Raw genomic sequence first — 21,016 nt, forward strand, 5'->3', positions numbered from 1 at the left:
CAGACACCACATCTGCCCAACTTTCATGCCAAGAAGTTCTCCACGATAACATGGACTCCTTCTACAAAGCCCAGGACATCGATGAGAACTATAAGATCATCAGCTTATGTAAAGAACAAGATTTACAAGATGGATGATCGCAAGTTGGCTCATATAGAAACCATGACGGAGACGATGTTCTTTGGGTTAAATAGATCTAGGACGATCAATGAGACTCTTATTACTAGATTCCGATTCCACGACGGAAGATGATAGAATGATTTATTCTGCCTTACTTATGCAAAAGAAAGATCAGCAGTTTTAACGGATCATCTTACATCTGTTTCAGCAGCATTCGACCTTAGCTCGCCGCCAAGGCCTCCTCGCTTCCTGTAATTGGGGAGAACTTTACAGCCCCACTTTATACAGCCCCGTGGTTCGACAACATCCATCTTTGACGGAGAAATCGACAAAGTCGCTAAGGAAGTCTCTAAGGATTCCAGGGAAGTCCTTATGATTAAATCGATGGACACACTAGCCAGCCGCCATTCGTCAGACTTCACAAAGATACTCAGGCAGATCTAAGTTCACGGGCCTACAAAGAGCAAGAGACAGGAAGATAGCCAGCTCTAGAGGTAAGATTCTTTTCGTCGCCCATATGGCAACTATAGAGGAGGATCAGGAAGAGGCAGGACACCCAGAGGTTCCCGCTAACTATAGACGCTGAAACACAGGTTCGAACCACTGGAGTCTTCCACCCCAGCCGCTCCAGTACAGCCAGCACAAGTGGGTGGACTTCTCCAACTACACTGGGAAAACTGGGGAATATTGCAAGACCCTTACGCCTCCAACATTCTTCAACACGGATTTCAGATCCCACTACAGGCCAAGCCTCCGCTGACAATCAAACCCCCCAAGTTCGGATTTATAAGCTTAACAACTACCAAAGATAAGAGAGGCTGTTTCATCACTCCTATCCAAACAGGCCATAGAAGTAATAGATCAAGCAAACGCCGAACCAGGTTTCTACTCCCCAGTTTTCCTAGTTCCCAAGAAAAACTCCACGGAGAAATACAGACTCATCTACAACATGAGCTTTTTCAACAAGAATTATCTACGCAAACCACCTAAGTTTCAGATGATACATTTACCTCAGTTACGCCAGATGATTCGGCCCTATGGACTACATGGGCAGCATAGATCTACAGGATGCCTACCTGCACATCCCCATTCATCCCGATTCCAGGAAATACCCCACGATTTACTCTAGAAGGGCTACATTACCAGTGGAAAGTACTCCCATTCGAATATCATCAGCCCCTGGCTATTCAACGAGGATAACTTAAACCGATTATCATATTTCTACATCGCCAAGGGCATGCGAGTGCGCTTTACCTCGACGACGGGATACAAGTAGATCAAGATCCACAGCGCCTCAAACTACAGTTAAATTACATCATAAAGCTACTAACACAACTAGGTTGGTTAGTAAACTTACGCAAGTCGGACCTAGTACCATCGCAAGACCTGCAGTTCCTAGGTATTCGATTCATCACAAATCGCAACCGTATTATGGTACCAGAAGACCGCTATTCAAGATACAACAGACCATTCCACCAGCTCTACTCTCTCCGCTACCACTTCGACAATGGCAGAGCCTACTAGGTCTTCTCACATCAGCCCAAGACATGACTGTCACAGGCAGATTACAGTTACGCCCCTACAGGTCTCATCAACGACATCTCAACGATGTACAACCATTCAGTCTACCAAACATCTCAGACCTCATCTACTATGGTGGACCAAGAAATCGAATGTCTGCGAAGGGATTTGTTTAGCAGAGCAGGAATACAAAACCCATCTGTATGTAGATCGCTACACTCCAAGGTTGGGGAGCTCATCTCACCAACCACACGATATCAGGATTATGGAATCAGCAAGAATGCAAACTCCATATAAACAGTCTAGAAATGAAAGCTGTAATCAACGCCATTCTACATTGGAGCACATTTCTACAAAATGCGATCTAATGATCCATACAGACAATTCGACAGTGGCGCTTCTACATAAACAAGCAAGGCTCAACGAGATCGATGAACCTTTTGAACCTAAGCTTTCAACTGTTCGATTTAATACAAGATCTAAATCTACATGTCAGAGCAGTGCACATTCCCCGAGCCAGAAATATACTAGCAGACGCTTCTCTCGGCCTCATCTACCATCACCGACAGAGTGGATGATCAACAGGGAAATATTTGCACAGATAATCAAGCAATTAGGAGCCGCTAATAGACCTATTCGCCACGCTGATTCAACAATCAGCTACCGACATTCGCGGTCACCAGTCCCAGACCCCAAGCTTGGGCAACGGATTTAAGTCTATCATGGAAGGCCTCAACGCGCATCGCTGCTTCCGCCGCCAGCAATAATACCTCAAGTATTACAGAAAATCAGACAAACACAGAGCCTACAACTCACTTTGGTCGTCACTCTACTGGTCGGCCAGAACGTGGTTTCCCACACTAATTCAAGAAATCGGTCAACCAGCACTGGAGCTACCCAAGCGCAAGAAACCTGTTAATTCATCCTCACACCAAACAAGTGCACGGAAACCCAGCAATGTTCCAACTACACGTATGGACTGTATACAAATGTGTTTAAACAAGAGAGGATATTCTGCCAGGGCGGCAAAAGCAGTCACGCTTTTGCCTTTACGCTACTCAACTCGTAACTTGTACGACGACAAGTGGCACAGTTTCAAAATTATGCAGCAAAGAAAGGTTTTACAGCAAGAGAGGCTTCACAACCTCAAGTGGCAGACTATTTGTGTTACCTGCCCAAAACAAACATTTAAAAGGTTCAACGATATCAACATATCTTGCCGCTTTAGTTCTGTAATCACCATGAGAACGGGTGTCAAATTGACAAGATCTCCAGAGTTACTGGCCTTTACTACGAAAGCATTCCGATTGAGGACCAAAAGCGGAAGTTCCACTTCCAGCTTGGGATCTGAATGTAGTGTTACAACACCTCACGAAAGTGAGGTCTATGAACCTTTGGAATCAACAACTTTTGAATTTCTCTCACAGAAAACACTGTTTCTGCTATCTCTAGCCACGGCAGCAAGAATGTCTGAAATTCACGCCTGGATTACGAGAGGATACAGTTTGATGACAATCATAACACAGCTTAATTCCTCGGATTAAGATGGGATTTCATCGCTAAAAATCAACTGCCAGGTCAACCAGACAGATTATTCCACATCCCGGCGCTTATCCTCTATTCTCGATCACAAGATACACAAGACCTATCACTGTGTCCAGTAAGAGCCAAAGTTTATTAACGACAATCCAAAACAAGGAGAAGATTTCTCAAACGCTTATTCATCCCCTTATCGCCTACTTAATCAAACAGAAGTGTCAACGGACCACAATATCTATTTGGATAAGGACTGTCATTCTCCCGTGCCTACAAGGCAGCAGGCTTGGACCCACCAACAGCATCAAATCCACATGAGATCAGGGCACTGGCCTCCACCCTCGCCTCTACACGTAACTGTTCCTTGAACACGATTATGGAAGGATGCTATTGGAAATCTAACATGGTATTTGCTAATCACTACCTGAGAGACATCACTACAGAAGATGTCTCTGGCATTCACCATTTCGGACCACTGGTCCTCGCTCAGCAACTGACAGTCCCTCGTAGGCGTTAAATATTATCCTCACAAGATTAATATGTATTTTATACATACTTATCTAGCTTATAACTCTACGGAGTTTTAGGGCTATGTATATATGTTCAGCTTAAGTTATTCAACCTTAAGCATATACTTTTGATATATTCAATTTCAGTGCCTCTATCAGAGTCACCTATATATATATATATATTATATGTATTGTTCAATATATTCATAATGTAATTCCCCTTTAATGGCTTTATATAACCTATGGTTTTTTATACAGGAAACATCCTAAATCTAAGCCTTCATGAAGTTCCCGTAGGGGATATTACAGTATATCTATACAAAATCACTAATTATAAATCCAAAGTATTCTGTTACTCCCACCTCCGTTCCGTAGGATGCTACAAGCAAAAGAGCATGAGTCAGGATAAGGAAAAATATGTAATTTTTGGAGTAAAATTGATATTTTATACTTATCCTGACTCATGAGGTTAGCCCTCCCATCCTCCCCACATAACACTTTGGATTTCCCTGTAAGTCCAAGTGTTGGGCTCGCAAAATCAGGAGAGAGTGAAGCACATGGGCAGAAGGTGGCGACACCTTTTCCCGCCAGGGGAGACAAAGGGAAGCAACTCGTGGTGAGTACCAATTAGTGATTTTATTTTGAAGGGAGCTTCAAATAAGGAGATACAAGTGTTCCACTATGTTCGCAAGAAGAAGAAGACAAGCAAAAGAGCATGAGTCAGGATAAGTATAAAATATCAATTTTACTCCAAAAATTACATCATTGTTTCCTTTTTCTTTTCAACACAAATTCCATGTATTTTAGCAATAATAACGGTAATGCTATTTTTGAGGGCATTATCATTTGCAGAAGCCCTCGGTCATTTTCAACTGCGTTCTTTCGTCGGGCAGTTAATGGAAGACCTCAGGCTTCTGCAAATGATAATGCCCTCAAAAATAGCATTACCCTTATATTAACTAAACATTCATTTCAAAGTCAGTGTTTTTCATGGTCTTTCGACTACTCTTGCCTTCTGCATTCATCTCTTTGCAAAAATTTTAAGTAATTTAAAGATGTGTGATGGTTTAAGTAATCAGAATCTAATTAGCATACTTAGATTCAAACATATCTTGGTGTCATTACTAAATAGGATGTCATTGTATCCCAATTGTGTAGATCGATGCTCATGCTGTTGATCACTGGATTGTCTGGTCCAGACTCAATTATTTACAGACCGCCACCATATAGCTGGAATATTGCTGAGTGCGGCGTAAAACTAAACTCACTCACTCACTACTAAATAGGTATAACAGGCATATGACAGTTATTGGTGGATATACATGAGGCTTGTTTATATGGTGTTTATATGTTATGACATCACTCAGTCATCCCTTGTAACTGGTATCTTCCTGCAGGCTGTGAGCATGTACCAGCGTGTGCTGTCAGGCGACGTGGGAGGACAGCAGCGGATGAACACACTCATGTCCCTGTTTGATATCCTACACAGTCAGAAGACTCTCTCTGCTGAATATCAGAAACTGGTCAGTACAATAGTTATTGTGTAGATTCCAGACACTGCTCTTGCTGTGCTTTTCTCAGGGATTTATTCATCCTTTCTCTAATAAAGTGAAATAAAGATGTCAGAGTCTGATGGCAAATTTCAGTTAGGTAAACTGCCCATATTGTAGTACTGATAAGGAAACTACACTTTGATTAATAGAGCTTCATATCCATTCTTGTAGGGATTGTGTAAGAATGATGTACTTTTGCAGTTATAATTTATGTTTGACCTCTGAGGCATTGGCCCAGTGGTTTGGATTTGAAGTAGTGAAAAAGGACTCGGATCAAAAGTACACAGTGATCACCTATTGGTGTCTGAAGTTGTTTGATGTTTCTGAAATAGAGAGCATTTAGAGAGTGTTATGGTGTTTATATCATTGTTGTTGACCTTTCCTCTGTGCTCGCAAGATGTTGACGACATGTAAGGAGGCGGTGTCACTGGAAGACCTGCCAGCAGAGGGCAGTGAGCGGCTGATACACCAGTACTTGGAGCTGCTGATCAAGGTAGGCAACCACTGGACTGTTTCTGGGACCCTGGTCCACAATCATTGTGGCTACAGTTCTTGGTTCTCTTCTTGACACAGCCTTACTGTAGTCACTGCCAACATTATGTGGTTGAATGGAACCAAGTACATACTTTTGGGGATGAAAAATGGCACGAATAAAGAGCAGAACAAACTGTGCATGGTAAAGAATTAGATACTGCTTTCAAACTAAAGATTCTTATTTTTCCTTATCCTGACTCATGCTTATTGCTTGTCTTCTTCTTCTTGCGAACCTAGTGGAACACTTGTATCTCCCAATTGAAGTTCCCTTCAATAAAAAATCACTCATTAGTACCCACCACGAGTTACCTCCCTTCCACAAGCGCGTGAACGAGGGCGCCACCCGAACCCATGTGCCTCACTCTCTCCTTCTTAAGCCCAGTGAGCAAGGCGTGAGAGCACCTGTGTCTCCCTGCACACTATATCCTTTATTTATATTTAGTTTGTTACCTCTTATATTCATCTATAGAGGTGTAACTAGTATCATTATTCAACATGCATTGATAATTATTCGCGGTTTCTGCTGCTTGATTCACGGTTCGGCGTGTTTTCTCAGCAGTTTCATGTTAATAAAAATCTGCACTGTTTGTAAATTACGTTACTCTGCTACCGATCCACATTTAAAATGCCCTAGTTGCATTACTCCATGTTCTATTGTTTCTCGTTGTAAATTATGTATTAATTTACCAATTTCTGCCTTTGATAAATATTTATGTTCCGTTTTGAGACGGAAGGCAGATAAATCTCGGAAACAATCTTCAGTCATGGCTAATAGATCGGAGTCAGATATATCCTGAGTTACCTTCAGGGGATAAGCGTGGGGACGCAGTCCGCTATATCCTAGAAGCGACCTGCTTCCCAGGACGTTCCTTCATCACAGTCTAAAACTAGAAGAACTTCCACGTCGTCTCAACGTGCGCTCGAACCCCAGGTCTACAGCCTCGTCAAAGGGAAATCCACGTAAGGCTACTAAAAACTTTGCTTCTGATATTCAGAATTATGTTTTATATGATGATGACATTTCGATTATCATTCCAGATGTATGTCATAAGAAGTGACCAGTATCGGCTACCGTCACTTCAGGGCAGATCAACATGCAATCAGAGATGCCTACGCTGGACGCCGGAGATTATAACTGAGGGTCTCGTCACTATCACAGAGAGGACACCCTCAACGCCAGCGCAGACCATCCCAGGACGCACCTGGTCAACCAAATCATGAGGCTGATGGAAGACCGTCACGGCTTACAGAGGCTCAGAGCCACGGGCCTCAGAGCCCACCCCATACTAAGTCATACAGGGCCTTAGAGCCCGCCTTGGCATCGCGTGAGGGCCTTTGAGCCCACAGGCGCTCCCGCGAAGGGCAACTCCAGCCCAGAGCTTAACACTTCGCTAAGGAAGTCCCAGGCAGCCTCCCGCGAAGGAGCTAGAGCCTCACTAGTTGCGAGGGACATCGCGGAGAAGGAGCGCCGTCAGCTGCCCACACCCTGTAGAACACAGAGGTCGATTCATGGCAAGCAAGCCATATATTGAGTTATGGAGCTCCGAGCCCACACCCTGTAGAACACAGAGGTCGATTCACAAGCGAAGCAAGCTCATATATTGATCGGGACTCTGACTCGATACTTTCCGCGAAGGCGAAGGCTAAGTGGCTCCAAGTCTACTTCACCCAGAAGATCTAGAAGCGTTGCCGAGATCTTTCGTGGAAGAATCCGGCGTCGCCGAGGAAGTCTCCTCCAAGGTCTCCATATACTAGCCACTCGTCATATATAGCCACTCGCCAGTCCGTTCAAGACATCGCATGAGTTGTCTATCAACTGTAAGCCATATGCCGCCTACAAGCCTACGCTAAGACAATTGCACAGGCTATTTACAACACAGAACGCCGCTGTATTAATTTATCAACAGATGAAGAGCCTAATTAAGGATCTTCAAACTACCTACCTACGACGATACGATTATCTACATGCGTGACCATTACGCAGATCTGCAGACAATTCAATAACGAAATTGAACAGCAGCCTTGTTACAACGAAAGTAAAACTCATAATCGTCAATGATTTCTGAGAAGAAATATGTACAACAAGTTCAGCTTTAACAGTCTACAAGCTGACAACTTGCAAGGTTTATTGAACCTTATATAAGGAAGTCGAATTATCTTCAAGACTGAAGCTACTTTCGCGACAGCCTGGAAAATAACCTACCCAGCATTAATATTACAGAGCTTTAGGTATTTCACCGGAGGTTTCAGCGTTTACCATCAACCCTCGAAACACGTGGGTCTTTCGGGTAACTTCGGAAGCTCACGGTGAAGACCGACGATTGTTCTAATATCAGCAGACGCACTATATTATACAAGGTTCCTTTTCCTGCTACACGGTGACATCACAGCACGGGTACTCTACAGAATCAAAATGCCTTGTTCTGATTGGACCGAGATGGACAACGCCCACGCAGAGGTCGATCATAGTTCACAGTTCAACACATAAGTTGCAAGTGACAACAATATATCAGTGAAGCAGAGCAAGCCTCCTTACAGTCCAGCTAATCTGAACCTTCATGATTGGGCTGCCTTCTTGAGGTTACAGACCTCCCCTGTCAAAGTAGGGATGAGGCACGGCAGTCAGGCTGATTTTTACATAAAAGTTCAACGATGGCAGTCACCCCTGGTTATGCACCTACATCGTCAAGCACTTTGCAGTTTAATTTACCTCGGACGACGGGATACAAATGGATCCAAATCCATAGCGCCTCAGACTACAGTTGAATTCATCATCAAGCTACTAACACAACTAGATGGTTAGTAAACCTACTAAGTTGGACCTAGAACCTTCGCAAGATCTGCTAATTCTAGGTTTTGATTTGTAACGGCGCAGAATCGATAATTGTACCGAGAACCATGGATCAAGATCCAACAGTCATTTCCACAAGCCTTACTATCTCCTCGCTACCACTACAACAGTGACAGAGTCTGTTGGGGTTACGCACTTCAGCTCAAGACATGACAGGCAGAGGCAGACTACAATTACATCCGTTACAAGTCATCATCAATTCCGCATCTAGACGTAATCTCTACCGCTCAATTCACCGGTTCAGGTCAAACCTCATCTACTATGGTGGACCAAGAGATCAATGTTTGAATAGGCTGCCTCGTTAATAGAGCTGGAATCGATAACACTTTCTCTAGATGTGTCACTATAAGGTTGGGGAGCCCATCTTGCCAACAGGACGGCATCAGGGCTATGAGCAATCAAGAGAACAAATTACACATAAATCTGCTAGAGATGCAAGCAGTAATAAACGCTTAATGCACTGGAGCAACTTACTACAGTATACCCAGTGGATGATTCACACAGTCAATTCGACAGTGGCGCTTTTATGTGAACAAACTAAGCTCAACCAGGTCCCCGAACATATCGACTCTTGTTTTCAATTGTTCGATTTAATCGACAATCTCAACATACATGTCAGAGCATATCACATTCCAGGAGCAAAGAATGTGATAGCAGACGCCTTCTCTCGCCACACATACTATCACCGACAGAATGAATGCTCCATACAGAGATATTCACTAAATTATCAAGGAAATAGGAACTACACTAATAGACCTATTTACCACTCGATTCAACAAACAACTGACAACATTAAGATCGCCAGTTCCAGACCCACTAGCATTGGCAACAGACGCACTCTAAGCATATCGTGGGAAGGACTCAACGCTGCGACGCTTTTCCGCCACCAGCGTTAATCTCACAAGTTTACTCAAAATCAGTCAAAAGCAGAGCCTCCATCTGAATTTGGTCACGCCTACTGACCAGCGGTAGAACGTGGTTTCCAACTCTTATTCAAGAAATCGGACAACCAATACTACATCTTACAGAGTGCTCGAATCTGTTAATACATCCAAGACATCAAACAAGCACGGAAAGCCAGATATATTCCAACTTCACGCTTTGATTGTATCATAGCGCGTCTGAATAACAAGTTATTCAGCCAGAGCGCAAAGCAGTCTAGCTTGCCCTATGCTACTCAACTGGCAACTTATAATGATGACAAATGGCACAGTTTGTCAATTATGCTGCAAAGGAAGGATTTACAGCTAGATATGCTACTCATCCTCAAGTGGCGGACTACTTATGTTATCTACGCCAGACTAAGATTTTATAAGGCTCAACTTGTCCACCTATCTTGCAGCAATAGCTCTATCATAACTGAGAACGGGCCAAGTTAACCTAACCCAGTTACTCGCCTTGCTACTGAGCTTTCTCGATTGGAGGATCAAAACGAAGTTTCACGCTCCAACTTGGGATCTGAATATAGCTCCAACACCTCACAAGTGAGGTTTATGAACACGCTTTGATGATATACTTGGACCCCATGATACGATGAATCTATCACGATGGCCAGTAAGAGCACTGAAAATATATCTCCACCGAGCCAAACAGGAGGGAAAAATGCAAGAGATTTATTTCCTCTATCAAGCTCATGCAGACGGAAGTCTCACGCACTACTATCTCCTTTTGGATCAGAACTGTCATACTCACGTGCCTACAAGACTGCAGGATCGACCCTCCATGAGCTTCTAATCCTCATGATATTAGAGCGCTAACATCTACATTGCTCTACACAAATGCTATTGAAATAATGGAGGGTTATTTCTGGAGATCCGATATGGTGTTTGCCAACCACTATCTGAGAGATATCACCACAGGACGTCTCAGGTATCCACCAATTCGGTCCCATGGTCCTCGCACAACAGTTGACAGTTCCTCGGAGAAGATAAGTCAATCTTACAGATTTTTACTTATCTTATAACAGTACTAAATAGCTACATGCTATATATATTTTGCTTAAGTTCTTTTATTATCTTAAGCTCAGTACTATGGTTATTATATCATACAATATATAAGCTAACAACTCTATGGAGTTTGTTATTATATATTTAGCTTAAGTTAATCATATCTTAAGCTCAGTACTATGGTTACATTATAAATGTATTAGCTAACAAACTCTACAGAGTTTTTGCTATTATATATGTAGCTTAAATTCATTATATCTTAAGCTCAGTACTATGTTTATATCATATAAGTATATTAGCTAACAAACTCTAAAGAGTTTTTTGCTATTATATATTTAGCTTAAGTTTCATCATATCTTAAGCATTATGGTTACATTATAACATGTATTAGCTAACAAACTCTACGGAGTTTTTGCTATTATATATGTAGCTTAAGTTTATTCATATCTTAAAGCTCAGTACTATGTTTATATCATATAAGTATATTAGCTAACAAACTCTAAAGAGTTTTTGCTATTATATAGTTACCTTAAGTTTCATCATATCTTAAGCATTATGGTTACATTGTAAAATATATTAGCTAACAAACTCTACGAAGTTTTGCTATTATATATATAGCTTCAGTTTATTCATATCTTAAGCTTAGTACTATGTTTACTTCATAAAAAAAGTATATTAGTTGACAAACTCTAAGGAGTTTTTACTATTATATATTTAGCTTAAGTTTAATCATATCTTAAGCTCAGTACTATGTTTATATCATAAAAGTATTTTAGCTAACAAACTCCAAGGAGTTTATGCTATCATATTAACAAGCTTAAGTCTATTAGTCTTAAGCATTGTATTAATATTATATATACTTTTATCATAATAAGTAAATTGTAATAACCTTTATATGGCAGCTGATAAGTTACAGCAGGAATTCTTCAGTTCAGTGCCTTTATGAAGTTCCCATAGGGTTATTACAATCATCTCAGTTCAAATCACTAATTAGTAAAATCCAAAGTATATATAATCCCACCTCCTATCCGTAGGATTCTACAAGCAATAAGCATGAGTCAGGATAAGGAAAAATATGAATTTTTAGAGTAAAATTAATATTTTATACTTATCCTGACTCATGAGGTAAGCTCCCTCCCCGCCCCTCCCCACTTAACACTTTGGATTTCCCTGAAAATTCAAATGTTGGGCTCCAGTATATGAGGAGAGAGTGAGGCACATGGGTTCGGGTGGCGCCCTCGTTCCCGCGCTTGTGGAAGGGAGGTAACTCGTGGTGGGTACTAATGAGTGATTTTTTATTGAAGGGAACTTCAATTGGGAGATACAAGTGTTCCACTAGGTTCGCAAGAAGAAGAAGACAAGCTATAAGCATGAGTCAGGATAAGTATAAAAACATTAATTTTACTCTAAAAATTTCATTTTTATATATTCCTCCTTGGGGTACTTATAAGCATTTAAATGTCCATTTAAATTCCCTACGACAGTTGTAACAATATTTGAATAAAAATATTTACAAAACAAAAACTACGTTTTGTCTTGTGAGACCACCCTTACAGGTCCCTCCGGCCCCCTACAGCCAAGAGCAGGTAACTCTAGACCGTAACCTCGTACCTCACTTTCCATGCTGTCGTTTACCGGCAAGACGTGGGTCCATTCAAGAAGGTTTCTTTTCCCTGCGAAAAGTATGAGTGTGTCAGAAACAGCAACTGTATGTATGGTTCTCTTTTTTCCTGCATGGGCGATTTGGAGGCTTGTTCTGAACTTTTCATTCATGATTTCTAGTTGTAACTTGGTACCTGTCGCGTCGGCTCGCCGGTGCATGTCAAGATGGCGGACAGGTCCCTTCGGCTAGCCTCCCTGTTCATTGGTTTCCCGTGGTGGTTTTCAATGTTACAGGTGGTTATAGTACTTTTATTTATATGTTGTTACATGTAGGGCGTTTCCGCTGCTAGCATTTTCTATCTTACGCTAAAAGTCGTGAATTGTTAGTTATGTTGCAGTGCGATTATGATTATTGTCAACTGTATGCTACGTGGTCGCATTAGTTGTGTCAGCCCATCGCGTGTTTTTTTTCATATATGTATGTGTGTATGGGGTTGATTGCTGCACAGGTTTTTACTTGTTGCAGTTTAAATCCTGTACTGCGCCTCGCTGCCATTCCCGTCAGGGACACTCACGAGGTGTGTTTACCTTGCCTCATCCAAACTGATCATAAGGAAGAGGGGTGTCCGGCGTGTGCCATTTTTACACCTCAAACTATTAAGGCACGACGGGTGGACCGGCTGTTTTACAGCAACCTGCTTCGGGCGGGGGGTGATATCTGGGCTCAGGATCCCCCGTCCAAGCGTTCACACAAAAAAAGGGGTCTACGGGAGCCGCTTCCCATACGGAGCCGGCTCCCAAAAGAGCTAAGGGTTCCAAGGAGGCTTCGTTGGAGAAAACTAATACATCTATATCTCAACCTGCTCCTGTATCTGCCACCCCCCCTGTTGTGTCGGCACCTGTTGTACCTGTTGACTCTTTAACCGCTTTGTTTCAGGAACAGATGTCGTCAGTGAAATCTCTGATCGATACGGCGTTGGCTGGGTTCCGTAAGGAGCTCAGCGCGCCGGTCGTCAGGGTGGATCTTACACATCTGGGGGGGTTGGCTGCGGCCCGAGCTTCCGCTCGGAGAACGCGCCTCCCCCCGGGCAGCTTGATCCCGGCTTCGGCCGTGGGGATAGCGCGTCCTCGGCACCTGGTGGCGGCCTAGCTTCATTGGCTCGTCTCTGCGGCAGGTTCAGGATAAGATCGCCGAAGCCCTGCCCCAGGTGGCCGTTACCGTACAGGCGCCCGACCCCGCGGAGTTTTGGCTCCCGGGGGAGGCTTTCGCGCCTAGCCGGGTCGCCGAGGCACGCCTCCGCATTCTGCCATCACAGGTGAGTGAGGTGATCAATCCTCTCTTGACTGGTGCCCGCACGCGGTTTGATTTGCCCGACGTCGGCAAGCGGTACCAGTTGGGAGAGGAGGCGTTGTTCGAGCCGCCAGTGGTGGACGAGTGCGTCTTTGCGTCCGTCACTCTAGGGGGGTTGTCCTCCTCTTCCCTGGCCTCGGCCAGGCAGGGCAGGCGCCTCCCCCCTTTTCCTACTAATTCACTTACGCTGAAGTCTGCGTACCGGTCCTTCGAGGAGTGCTACCGGTGCGCAGCCCAGCAAGTTAAAGTGGCAGTCCACTCAGCCTACCTGTCTGCTCTGCAGGGACAGCTGGTGGATCAGAGCGCTTGTGATGCCGACTTGTCGGCGCCGGTGCTTGCGCGGCAGCTCACGGGGGTACACTCTCATCTGGCTCGGGATAGCATTCGGTGCTGTGCCAGCCAGATGATGGGTGTCGTGATGGGCTTGCGCCGCCTGTGGTTGTCCGTGGCGCGGTATTCACCGGCCACGCAACAGGCGCTCCTGTCATTGCCGTATACCATGGGGTCCTCCCTGTTTCCTGGGGCATTGCAGGTTGTACGGGAGGCCGCGGAGGCAGTTTCTACCTTCAAAGACTCTAAGCCTTTGTTGGAACAGCCCTCCGCTCCTCGCCACCAGCCTTCCCCGCTCGCTTCCGCTTATCCTTCTGCCCCGGCAAAGGACGCTGCAAAGTGGACTGCCCCTTTGCAGTCCAAGCGGAGCAGGCGCGCAAGAGGCAAGGGCAGGCCTGCTCAAGCGCAGCAGCCTTTTCGGGGCAGGGGGAAGCCAGCCCCGGCTTCCCGCTGATTCCTTCCCCAGAGCCCTTATTGTCCCCCACTCACGCAAGCAGAGACTTGCCGACTGTGGGGGTGCACTGCCTCATGCCACACGTCCCTGTCGGCGGCCGGTTGTCCCTATTCCTCCGGGAGTGGGAGGCAGCCACCTCAAATCCCTGGGTCCTGTCCACGCCCAGGGATGGCCATTTGCCACAGTGGAGGCGAGATCCTCCGTCCTTCTCCGGGGTTCGGCACACGCCTGTGCCGACCTCCCACGACAAGGCGGACGCGCTCTGTGCCGAAGTTCAGTCCTTACTGAACAAGGCAGCCATCGAGGTGGTTCCTGTGGGTCAGCAAGGAGAGGGGTTTTATTCCACCTACTTCCTAGTGACCAAAAAGGACGGAGGGTTCAGACCCATTCTGAATCTCAGAGGGTTGAACCAGTTACTGGAGGTGCCGGCTTTCAGGATGGAGACACTCAGGTCAGTGATCTCCTCCGTCGAGACAGGGGATTGGCTTACGTCAATCGATCTCAAAGACGCATACCTCCATGTTCCAATGCACCCCGAGTTCAAGAAGTACCTCCGGTTCTCCTTCGACGGGACGTGCTACCAGTTTCGTGTGCTCCCCTTCGGCATCTCCACGGCGCTAATCCCAGCTCAGTTAGCAAGGTCTCAGGGCAGGTGTTGTCACCCGTACCTGGACGATTGGCTTCTCAAGGCCTTAGGTCCTCAGTTAAGCAGAGCTTCCACACTGTGCGTGATGGATACTCTGGTGTCACTGGGCTGGATTATCAACCTCAAGAAATCAGACCTCGTTCCGACGCAGGATCTGATTTTCTTGGGGGCCAGATTCAACACGGAGCTAGGGATTGTTTCCCTTGCTCCGGACCGCATCGTCAAAGTCCAGAGGACTGTGTTACAGTTTCTCCAGTCGCCCAATGCGTCGGCCCGAACATGGCTTCGGTTGCTAGGCAACATGGCGGCGACAGTGGATGTGGTTTGGTGTGCTGCGCCTCGGAGGATGCACCAGTTCAGCAAGCGTTAGCTCAGCTGTGGTCCCACTCGCAGAGCTACGAGATTATTCTCACAACGCCCCAGTGGTTAATTCCTCACTTGCGATGGTGGACGGACGCCGGAATTTGTCCTGGCGGATCCCCTCGACACTCGACATCTTCCCTCTCAGTTCAGACTGACGCCTCCCTCACAGGTTGGGGTTGTCCCTGGGCAGCACTCAGTCGGAGCGGAAGTCAGCCTACACATCAATGTGTTAGAACTGAGAGCAGTCCGCAGGGTGTTCGAAAAGCTTCCGGTGTTGGTGCAGGCCGGTGGTTCGCTCTAGAAATGGACAATCAAACGCCATGTCTTACATTCTCAAGCAAGGCGCACAGTGTCTCCGCCGCCCTTTAGGAGGCGTGGCAGTTTCTACTGTGGTGCGATCAGTTCAGCATTCGGTTTTGCCTGTTTATCTCCCCGGGTAGACAACGCCCCGCAGATGCACTCTCACGGGCGATACTAGCCCCACACGAAAGTGGATGCCTCGACCGGGAGATATTCGGGATTATCTCCCAGTTGTTCGGGTCGTTTCCAGGTGGATCTGTTTGCGCCTGGGGTGACTTTAACCAGATTCATGTGTTTTGCCCCGGATTCGATCCGGGAGCTGTTAGCCAACGACGCCTTTCAGCTCTCGATTGACGGACACGGTACTGTGGGTGTTCCCCCGATACCACTGATTTCCAGGGTCCTGTCACAGCTGACCGCACAACCAGCTCGGCTACTTGTGCTTCTGGCACCCCTTTGGTCGGCACAACGCTGGTTTCCGTAATTCTCAGGTTTCTGGCTCAGCCTCCTGTTCTATTACCTTTTCGACCAGACCTCCTATCCAGAACGGAGCTGACCCACCAATCCCAGGATTCAGTGGGTGGCTTGGTCGCTGTCAGCGATCGCCTCCGCGGCGAAGGAATTCCTGCACCAGTTGCAGACACAATTCTGGCTTCGCGGAGGGATTCGACAAACTTTCAATATGAGGATAGATGGGCCTGTTATTCAAGCGCTGGTGTGTCAACAGGGGATTCTTGATCCCTTTTCTACAGATTTAGTCTCTGTTTTAGAATTCCTCCAGTTCGGTTGGACGCCGGGTCTAGCTGCTTCAACTGTTCGAGGATATTCTACGGCTATTTCTGGCGCTTCATATTCCTGTTGACGGTGTTCTCTTGGGGCAGCACCTCTTGTGCAGCACTTTTAGCAGGCGTGGACAGAATCCGGTCCGGGTTGTCCGGGCGGATTAGTCCCCGTGGGACTTGTCAGTCGCTCTTGATTGGCTGTCCGTCCACTGTTTCACAATCTGTCGGCTCTTTCACTCCAGCTGTTGACGTGGAAGACGGCGCTTCTTGTGGCGGTGACTTCAGGCAGGTGGGTTGGCGATATTCACGCAATGTCGGCCGATCCCGCGCTTACTGTTTTTCACAAAGACAGAGTTAGCATACGGCTGCCTGATACTTACCGTCCTAAGAAGGATAGTCCCTTCCATGTGACGGCGCCTATTGAGCTCCCAACTTTCACTCAGCCTTCCCTGTCCGGTACCTCTCTACGACGTGCTCACGTTTTAGATGTCCGTAAGACACTTAAGGCTTATATCAAACGAACAAGGGGTACCCGCCTGATTGGCTATGGTGGACACGTGACCGGGTAAGTGTGCTTTTTCTGCTATATTTAGCTTGGGAAATTCCACATCTTGTCTTCTGCAGACAGAATGCCGCTCCTTAGCTCCGTCTTTAGGAGTCTGTCTTATGCTTATAAGTACCCCAAGGAGGAATATATAAAAAAGAATCGAACTAACCTGTAGAGGTTTCAGATTCTTTGAATATATTCCTCCTTGGGGTACGCCCGCCCACCTCCCCACATTCTGTCTGACGTGGTTCAGCATGGAAAGTGAGGTACGAGGTTACGGTCTAGAGTTACCTGCTCTTGGCTGTAGGGGGCCGGAGGGACCTGTAAGGGTGGTCTCACAAGACAAAACGTAGTTTTTGTTTTGTAAATATTTTTATTCAAATATTGTTACAACTGTTGTAGGGAATTTAAATGGACATTTAAATGCTTATAAGTACCCCAAGGAGGAATATATTCAAAGAATCTGAAACCTCTACAGGTTAGTTCAAATATTTTTATAATCAGTCTGTTCCTTCTTTTTATGTAAATGCAGTACCTAAGTTTGTTGTTAACTGAAAACAAGCTGCTGATGCTTGCAGCAAGGTCCCCGGTCCAGCCTTTGTGAAGAATGTCGAAGTCTCCATACCCGGTTCCCTGCCGACCCCTACATCCTGGAGACCTGGACTGTGTTGCTGCTGGAGGATCTCCTCCTGGGTGGGTGGCCACAGCTATATCTCTGTGTAGGAAAAGACTCTGTGGCTGATTTTGTCTCACTGTAATCAGACCTTTTCTCTGATACAGTATCTGTGTCTGTGAAGCTTTGAGGGCATGTCTATTTAGACCACGCCAGATGAACTATGAGCAAACTATGACTCCACAGCTTAAGCGTTTTATTTCTTTGCATTCTAAAGTCCCTCGTTATATTTGATTTTGAGGTACAGAAATGATTGAATGATTGATACTTTGTACAGAGAGGTGTCAACAAGTTTTTCAATCTGTTTCTCTTAGGTTCTAATGATACTGTCAGCTCCAGTCTGAGAGATGTGTCACAGAAGCTTGGAGCCCTGTCAGCCAACAACCCGTATGTTAGTCTGTCCCAGGGAGTGTTCCACCTGGCAGACCGCAAGCTGATGGAGGCAAGGGACCTCCTTCAACAAGGCAAGTTCATGGAAGGGATTATGATAGAACCATGTTTAATTATTTTTCCTTATCCTGACTCATGATCTTGTACTTATCTCCCTTTCCTATGCGAATGGTAGTGGAACACTTGAATCCTTTGAAGTTCCCAAAGCGGACGTAAAAGTACACTCACCCACGAGTTACCTCCTTTTTGCCCTTTCCTGCGCAAACATTCATGTGACCAGCCTTACTTGTCACTCTCTCCCTTTCGCCCAAGCGGATGGTTGGGCGAGCACTGGAGTCCCGTATACAGCATTATATTCTTTTTTATGTAGATCCTATTCTTTGAAATTACGCTGTGTATGGATTTGGCTATAATTAGTTTGTATTATATTTAAAAATTTAATGCGAAGAAATTCCCTTTACATCACATGGATCCCTTTATGAAGGCGCCGGAATTATATGCAAACATGAAGTTATACAAAGTGGAAGATATACAAAGTGGAAGATAAAAAGTTATCCCAATTTGATACTGCTACAAGGAGATCCTTCTTCGGCTTAGCCAGATCTAGAGCAATCAATGAAGCATTGATTAACAAGTTCCAGAACCCCAGTTCAGAAGAAGATAGAATGATACTATCAGCTCTGCTAACTCAGAAGAAGGACCAATACCTTTTATCGGACCATCTGGCATCAATATCGGCAGGTCTCACTTTGCTACGCAGACAGGGTCTACTGGCATCTTGTTCTTGGAGTGACAGATTCACCCAGTCGCTGCTTAGAGCTCCGTTGGAGGCGCCTACTATCTTCGGAGGCGAGATAGATGATGCAGCTAAGGAAGCTACTCACGATTCAAGAGAAGTCATGATGATAAAGTCTATAGATACTCTAGCCAACGTCATGCGTCATACTTCCCAGAAGTACAACAGCAAGTCGAAATATTCTGGCATCCAGAAGGCTAAGGAGAAAAAGTACTCCAGCTTCAGAGGCGAGAAAGATTCTTTTCGTCGTCCATCTGGAAATTTCAGAGGGAACTCAGGGAGAACCAGAGGATCCAGAGGAACTAGACGTTGATATTGGGGTTCGGAACGACTGGAGTCTTCCACCCCCAGCCGTTCCTGTAAAACCATCGACAGTGGGTTGGCATCTACAAAGGTACTGAAAAAATTGGTGAATGCTAGAGGACGACTACGTCTCCCAAGTACTGCGAGAAGGATACAGAGTGCAGTTCAAGGCCACACCACCGTTAACTCTCAGCCCGATGGTCTTCGATTATGCAGACAAGCAGGCAGACAAGTTACAAGAAGCCATCAACTCACTTCTTATGAAGGATGCGGTAGAGAAAATAGATCAACATCATCTCACTCCAGGCTTCTACTGCCCAATTTTTCTAGTACCCAAGAAGAACTCCAAAGAGAAGTTCAGGTTGAATTACAACATGCGTAAATTCAAGAAAGACTATCTACTGAAACCAGACAGGTTCAGAATGATCCACCTACCTCAACTCAGGCTACTCGTCCGTCCAGCAGATTACATGGCCAGCATAGACCTTCAGGATGCATATTTACACATCGCCATACATCTGGAATCAAGAAAGTATCTGCGATTCCTATTCAGAGGGCAGCACTTCCAATGGAACGTCTACCGTTTGGAATATCTTCGGCTCCGTGGCTATTCACACGAGTATCCAAGCCTATAGTCGCATATCTACATCATCGAGGTCTACGCAATGCCTTTTACCTGGACGACGGCATTCAGATTCACCAAAGTGCCCGTCAACTCAGACTACAGCTAAACTTTACAATCAAGTTGCTCACTCAACTAGGATGGCTGGTGAACCTTATGAAGTCAGAGTTGGAACCAAAACAAGATCTTCAATTTCTGGGGATAAGATTTATCACAACACAGAATCGTATTGTCGCCCCAGAAGATCGCTGGGTCAAGATACAAGCCATGATTCCTCAAGCAGTCATCTCTCCATTAACACTACTTAACATGACAATGTCTACCGGTCTACTAACCCCAGCATAGGACTTGACTCCCACAGGAAGGTTACAACTAAGACCGCTGCAACGGTTCCTGACAAAACATCTCGACAGCGTCGACCCTATTTTGCTGCCAGACAATCTCAATAGGTACCTACTTTGGTGGACTCACAGGTCGAACGTCTGCGGAGGGACCTATTTACAAGAGCCGGCCTTCTACACGCATCTCTACGTAGATGCATCGATACAAGGCTGGGGTGTGCATCTCAACAATAAAGTTGCATCAGGGAGGTGGTCCAAAACAGAGCAGCATCTTCACATCAATCTGCTGGAGATGAAAGCCGTGATCAACACCTTACAACTATGGTTGAGCTCGCTGAGTAACAGAATGCTGATGGTCCACACGGACAACTCTACAGTGGCATTCTCCATAAATCGGCAAGGATCTACAAGGTCTCCAAGCCTTCTACAGCTCACATTCCAGTTGTTCCACATCACGGAGGAAGCAAACATCTGGATATAGGCGTGTCACATACCCGGGAGCCAAGAACGTACTTGCAGACGCTCTCTCCTGACCACTGCACCCGTCACCTACGGAATGGATACTCCATCCAGAAGCATTTCGGCTCATCATAAGGGAAATAGGATCCCCATGCATAGACCTGTTTCCAACGAGGTTCAACAAACAACTACAGTTCACCAGTTCCAGATCCTTGTGCCTGGGCAACAGATGCACTGAGCATATCATGGGAAGGACTAAACGCTTACGCGTTTCCACCCGGATATTACTACCGAAAGTACTGTTGAAGATCAAACAGACGCAGGCGCTACAATAGACTTTGGTCGCGCCCTATTGGCCAGCGAGGGTTTGGTTCCTAGACCTAATAGAAGATCTCGGAAGTCCAACACTCAAGTTACCAGAATGGCCGAACCTACTAATACATTCGCACACCAAGTCCACGGGAACCCAGCATTGTTCCAGCTACAC

General features: G+C 45.6%; 1 protein-coding gene across 1 annotated transcript in view; it reads left to right on the forward strand.

Moving 5' to 3' along the window:
- The window catches only part of LOC124255796 (tetratricopeptide repeat protein 37-like), a 34,403-nt gene that overhangs the window by 4,195 nt on the left and 9,192 nt on the right, over positions 1–21,016 (forward strand). Inside the window, exons 6-9 of the mRNA XM_046689732.1 lie at positions 5,084–5,209; positions 5,637–5,732; positions 17,524–17,638; positions 17,933–18,082. Coding sequence (XP_046545688.1) covers positions 5,084–5,209; positions 5,637–5,732; positions 17,524–17,638; positions 17,933–18,082 — 487 coding nt within the window. The remainder of the gene's footprint in view (positions 1–5,083; positions 5,210–5,636; positions 5,733–17,523; positions 17,639–17,932; positions 18,083–21,016) is intronic.

This window comes from Haliotis rubra, unplaced genomic scaffold (genome assembly GCF_003918875.1).
Source record: "Haliotis rubra isolate DU_JTF1 unplaced genomic scaffold, ASM391887v1 Scf61, whole genome shotgun sequence".
NCBI lineage: Eukaryota > Metazoa > Mollusca > Gastropoda > Lepetellida > Haliotidae > Haliotis > Haliotis rubra.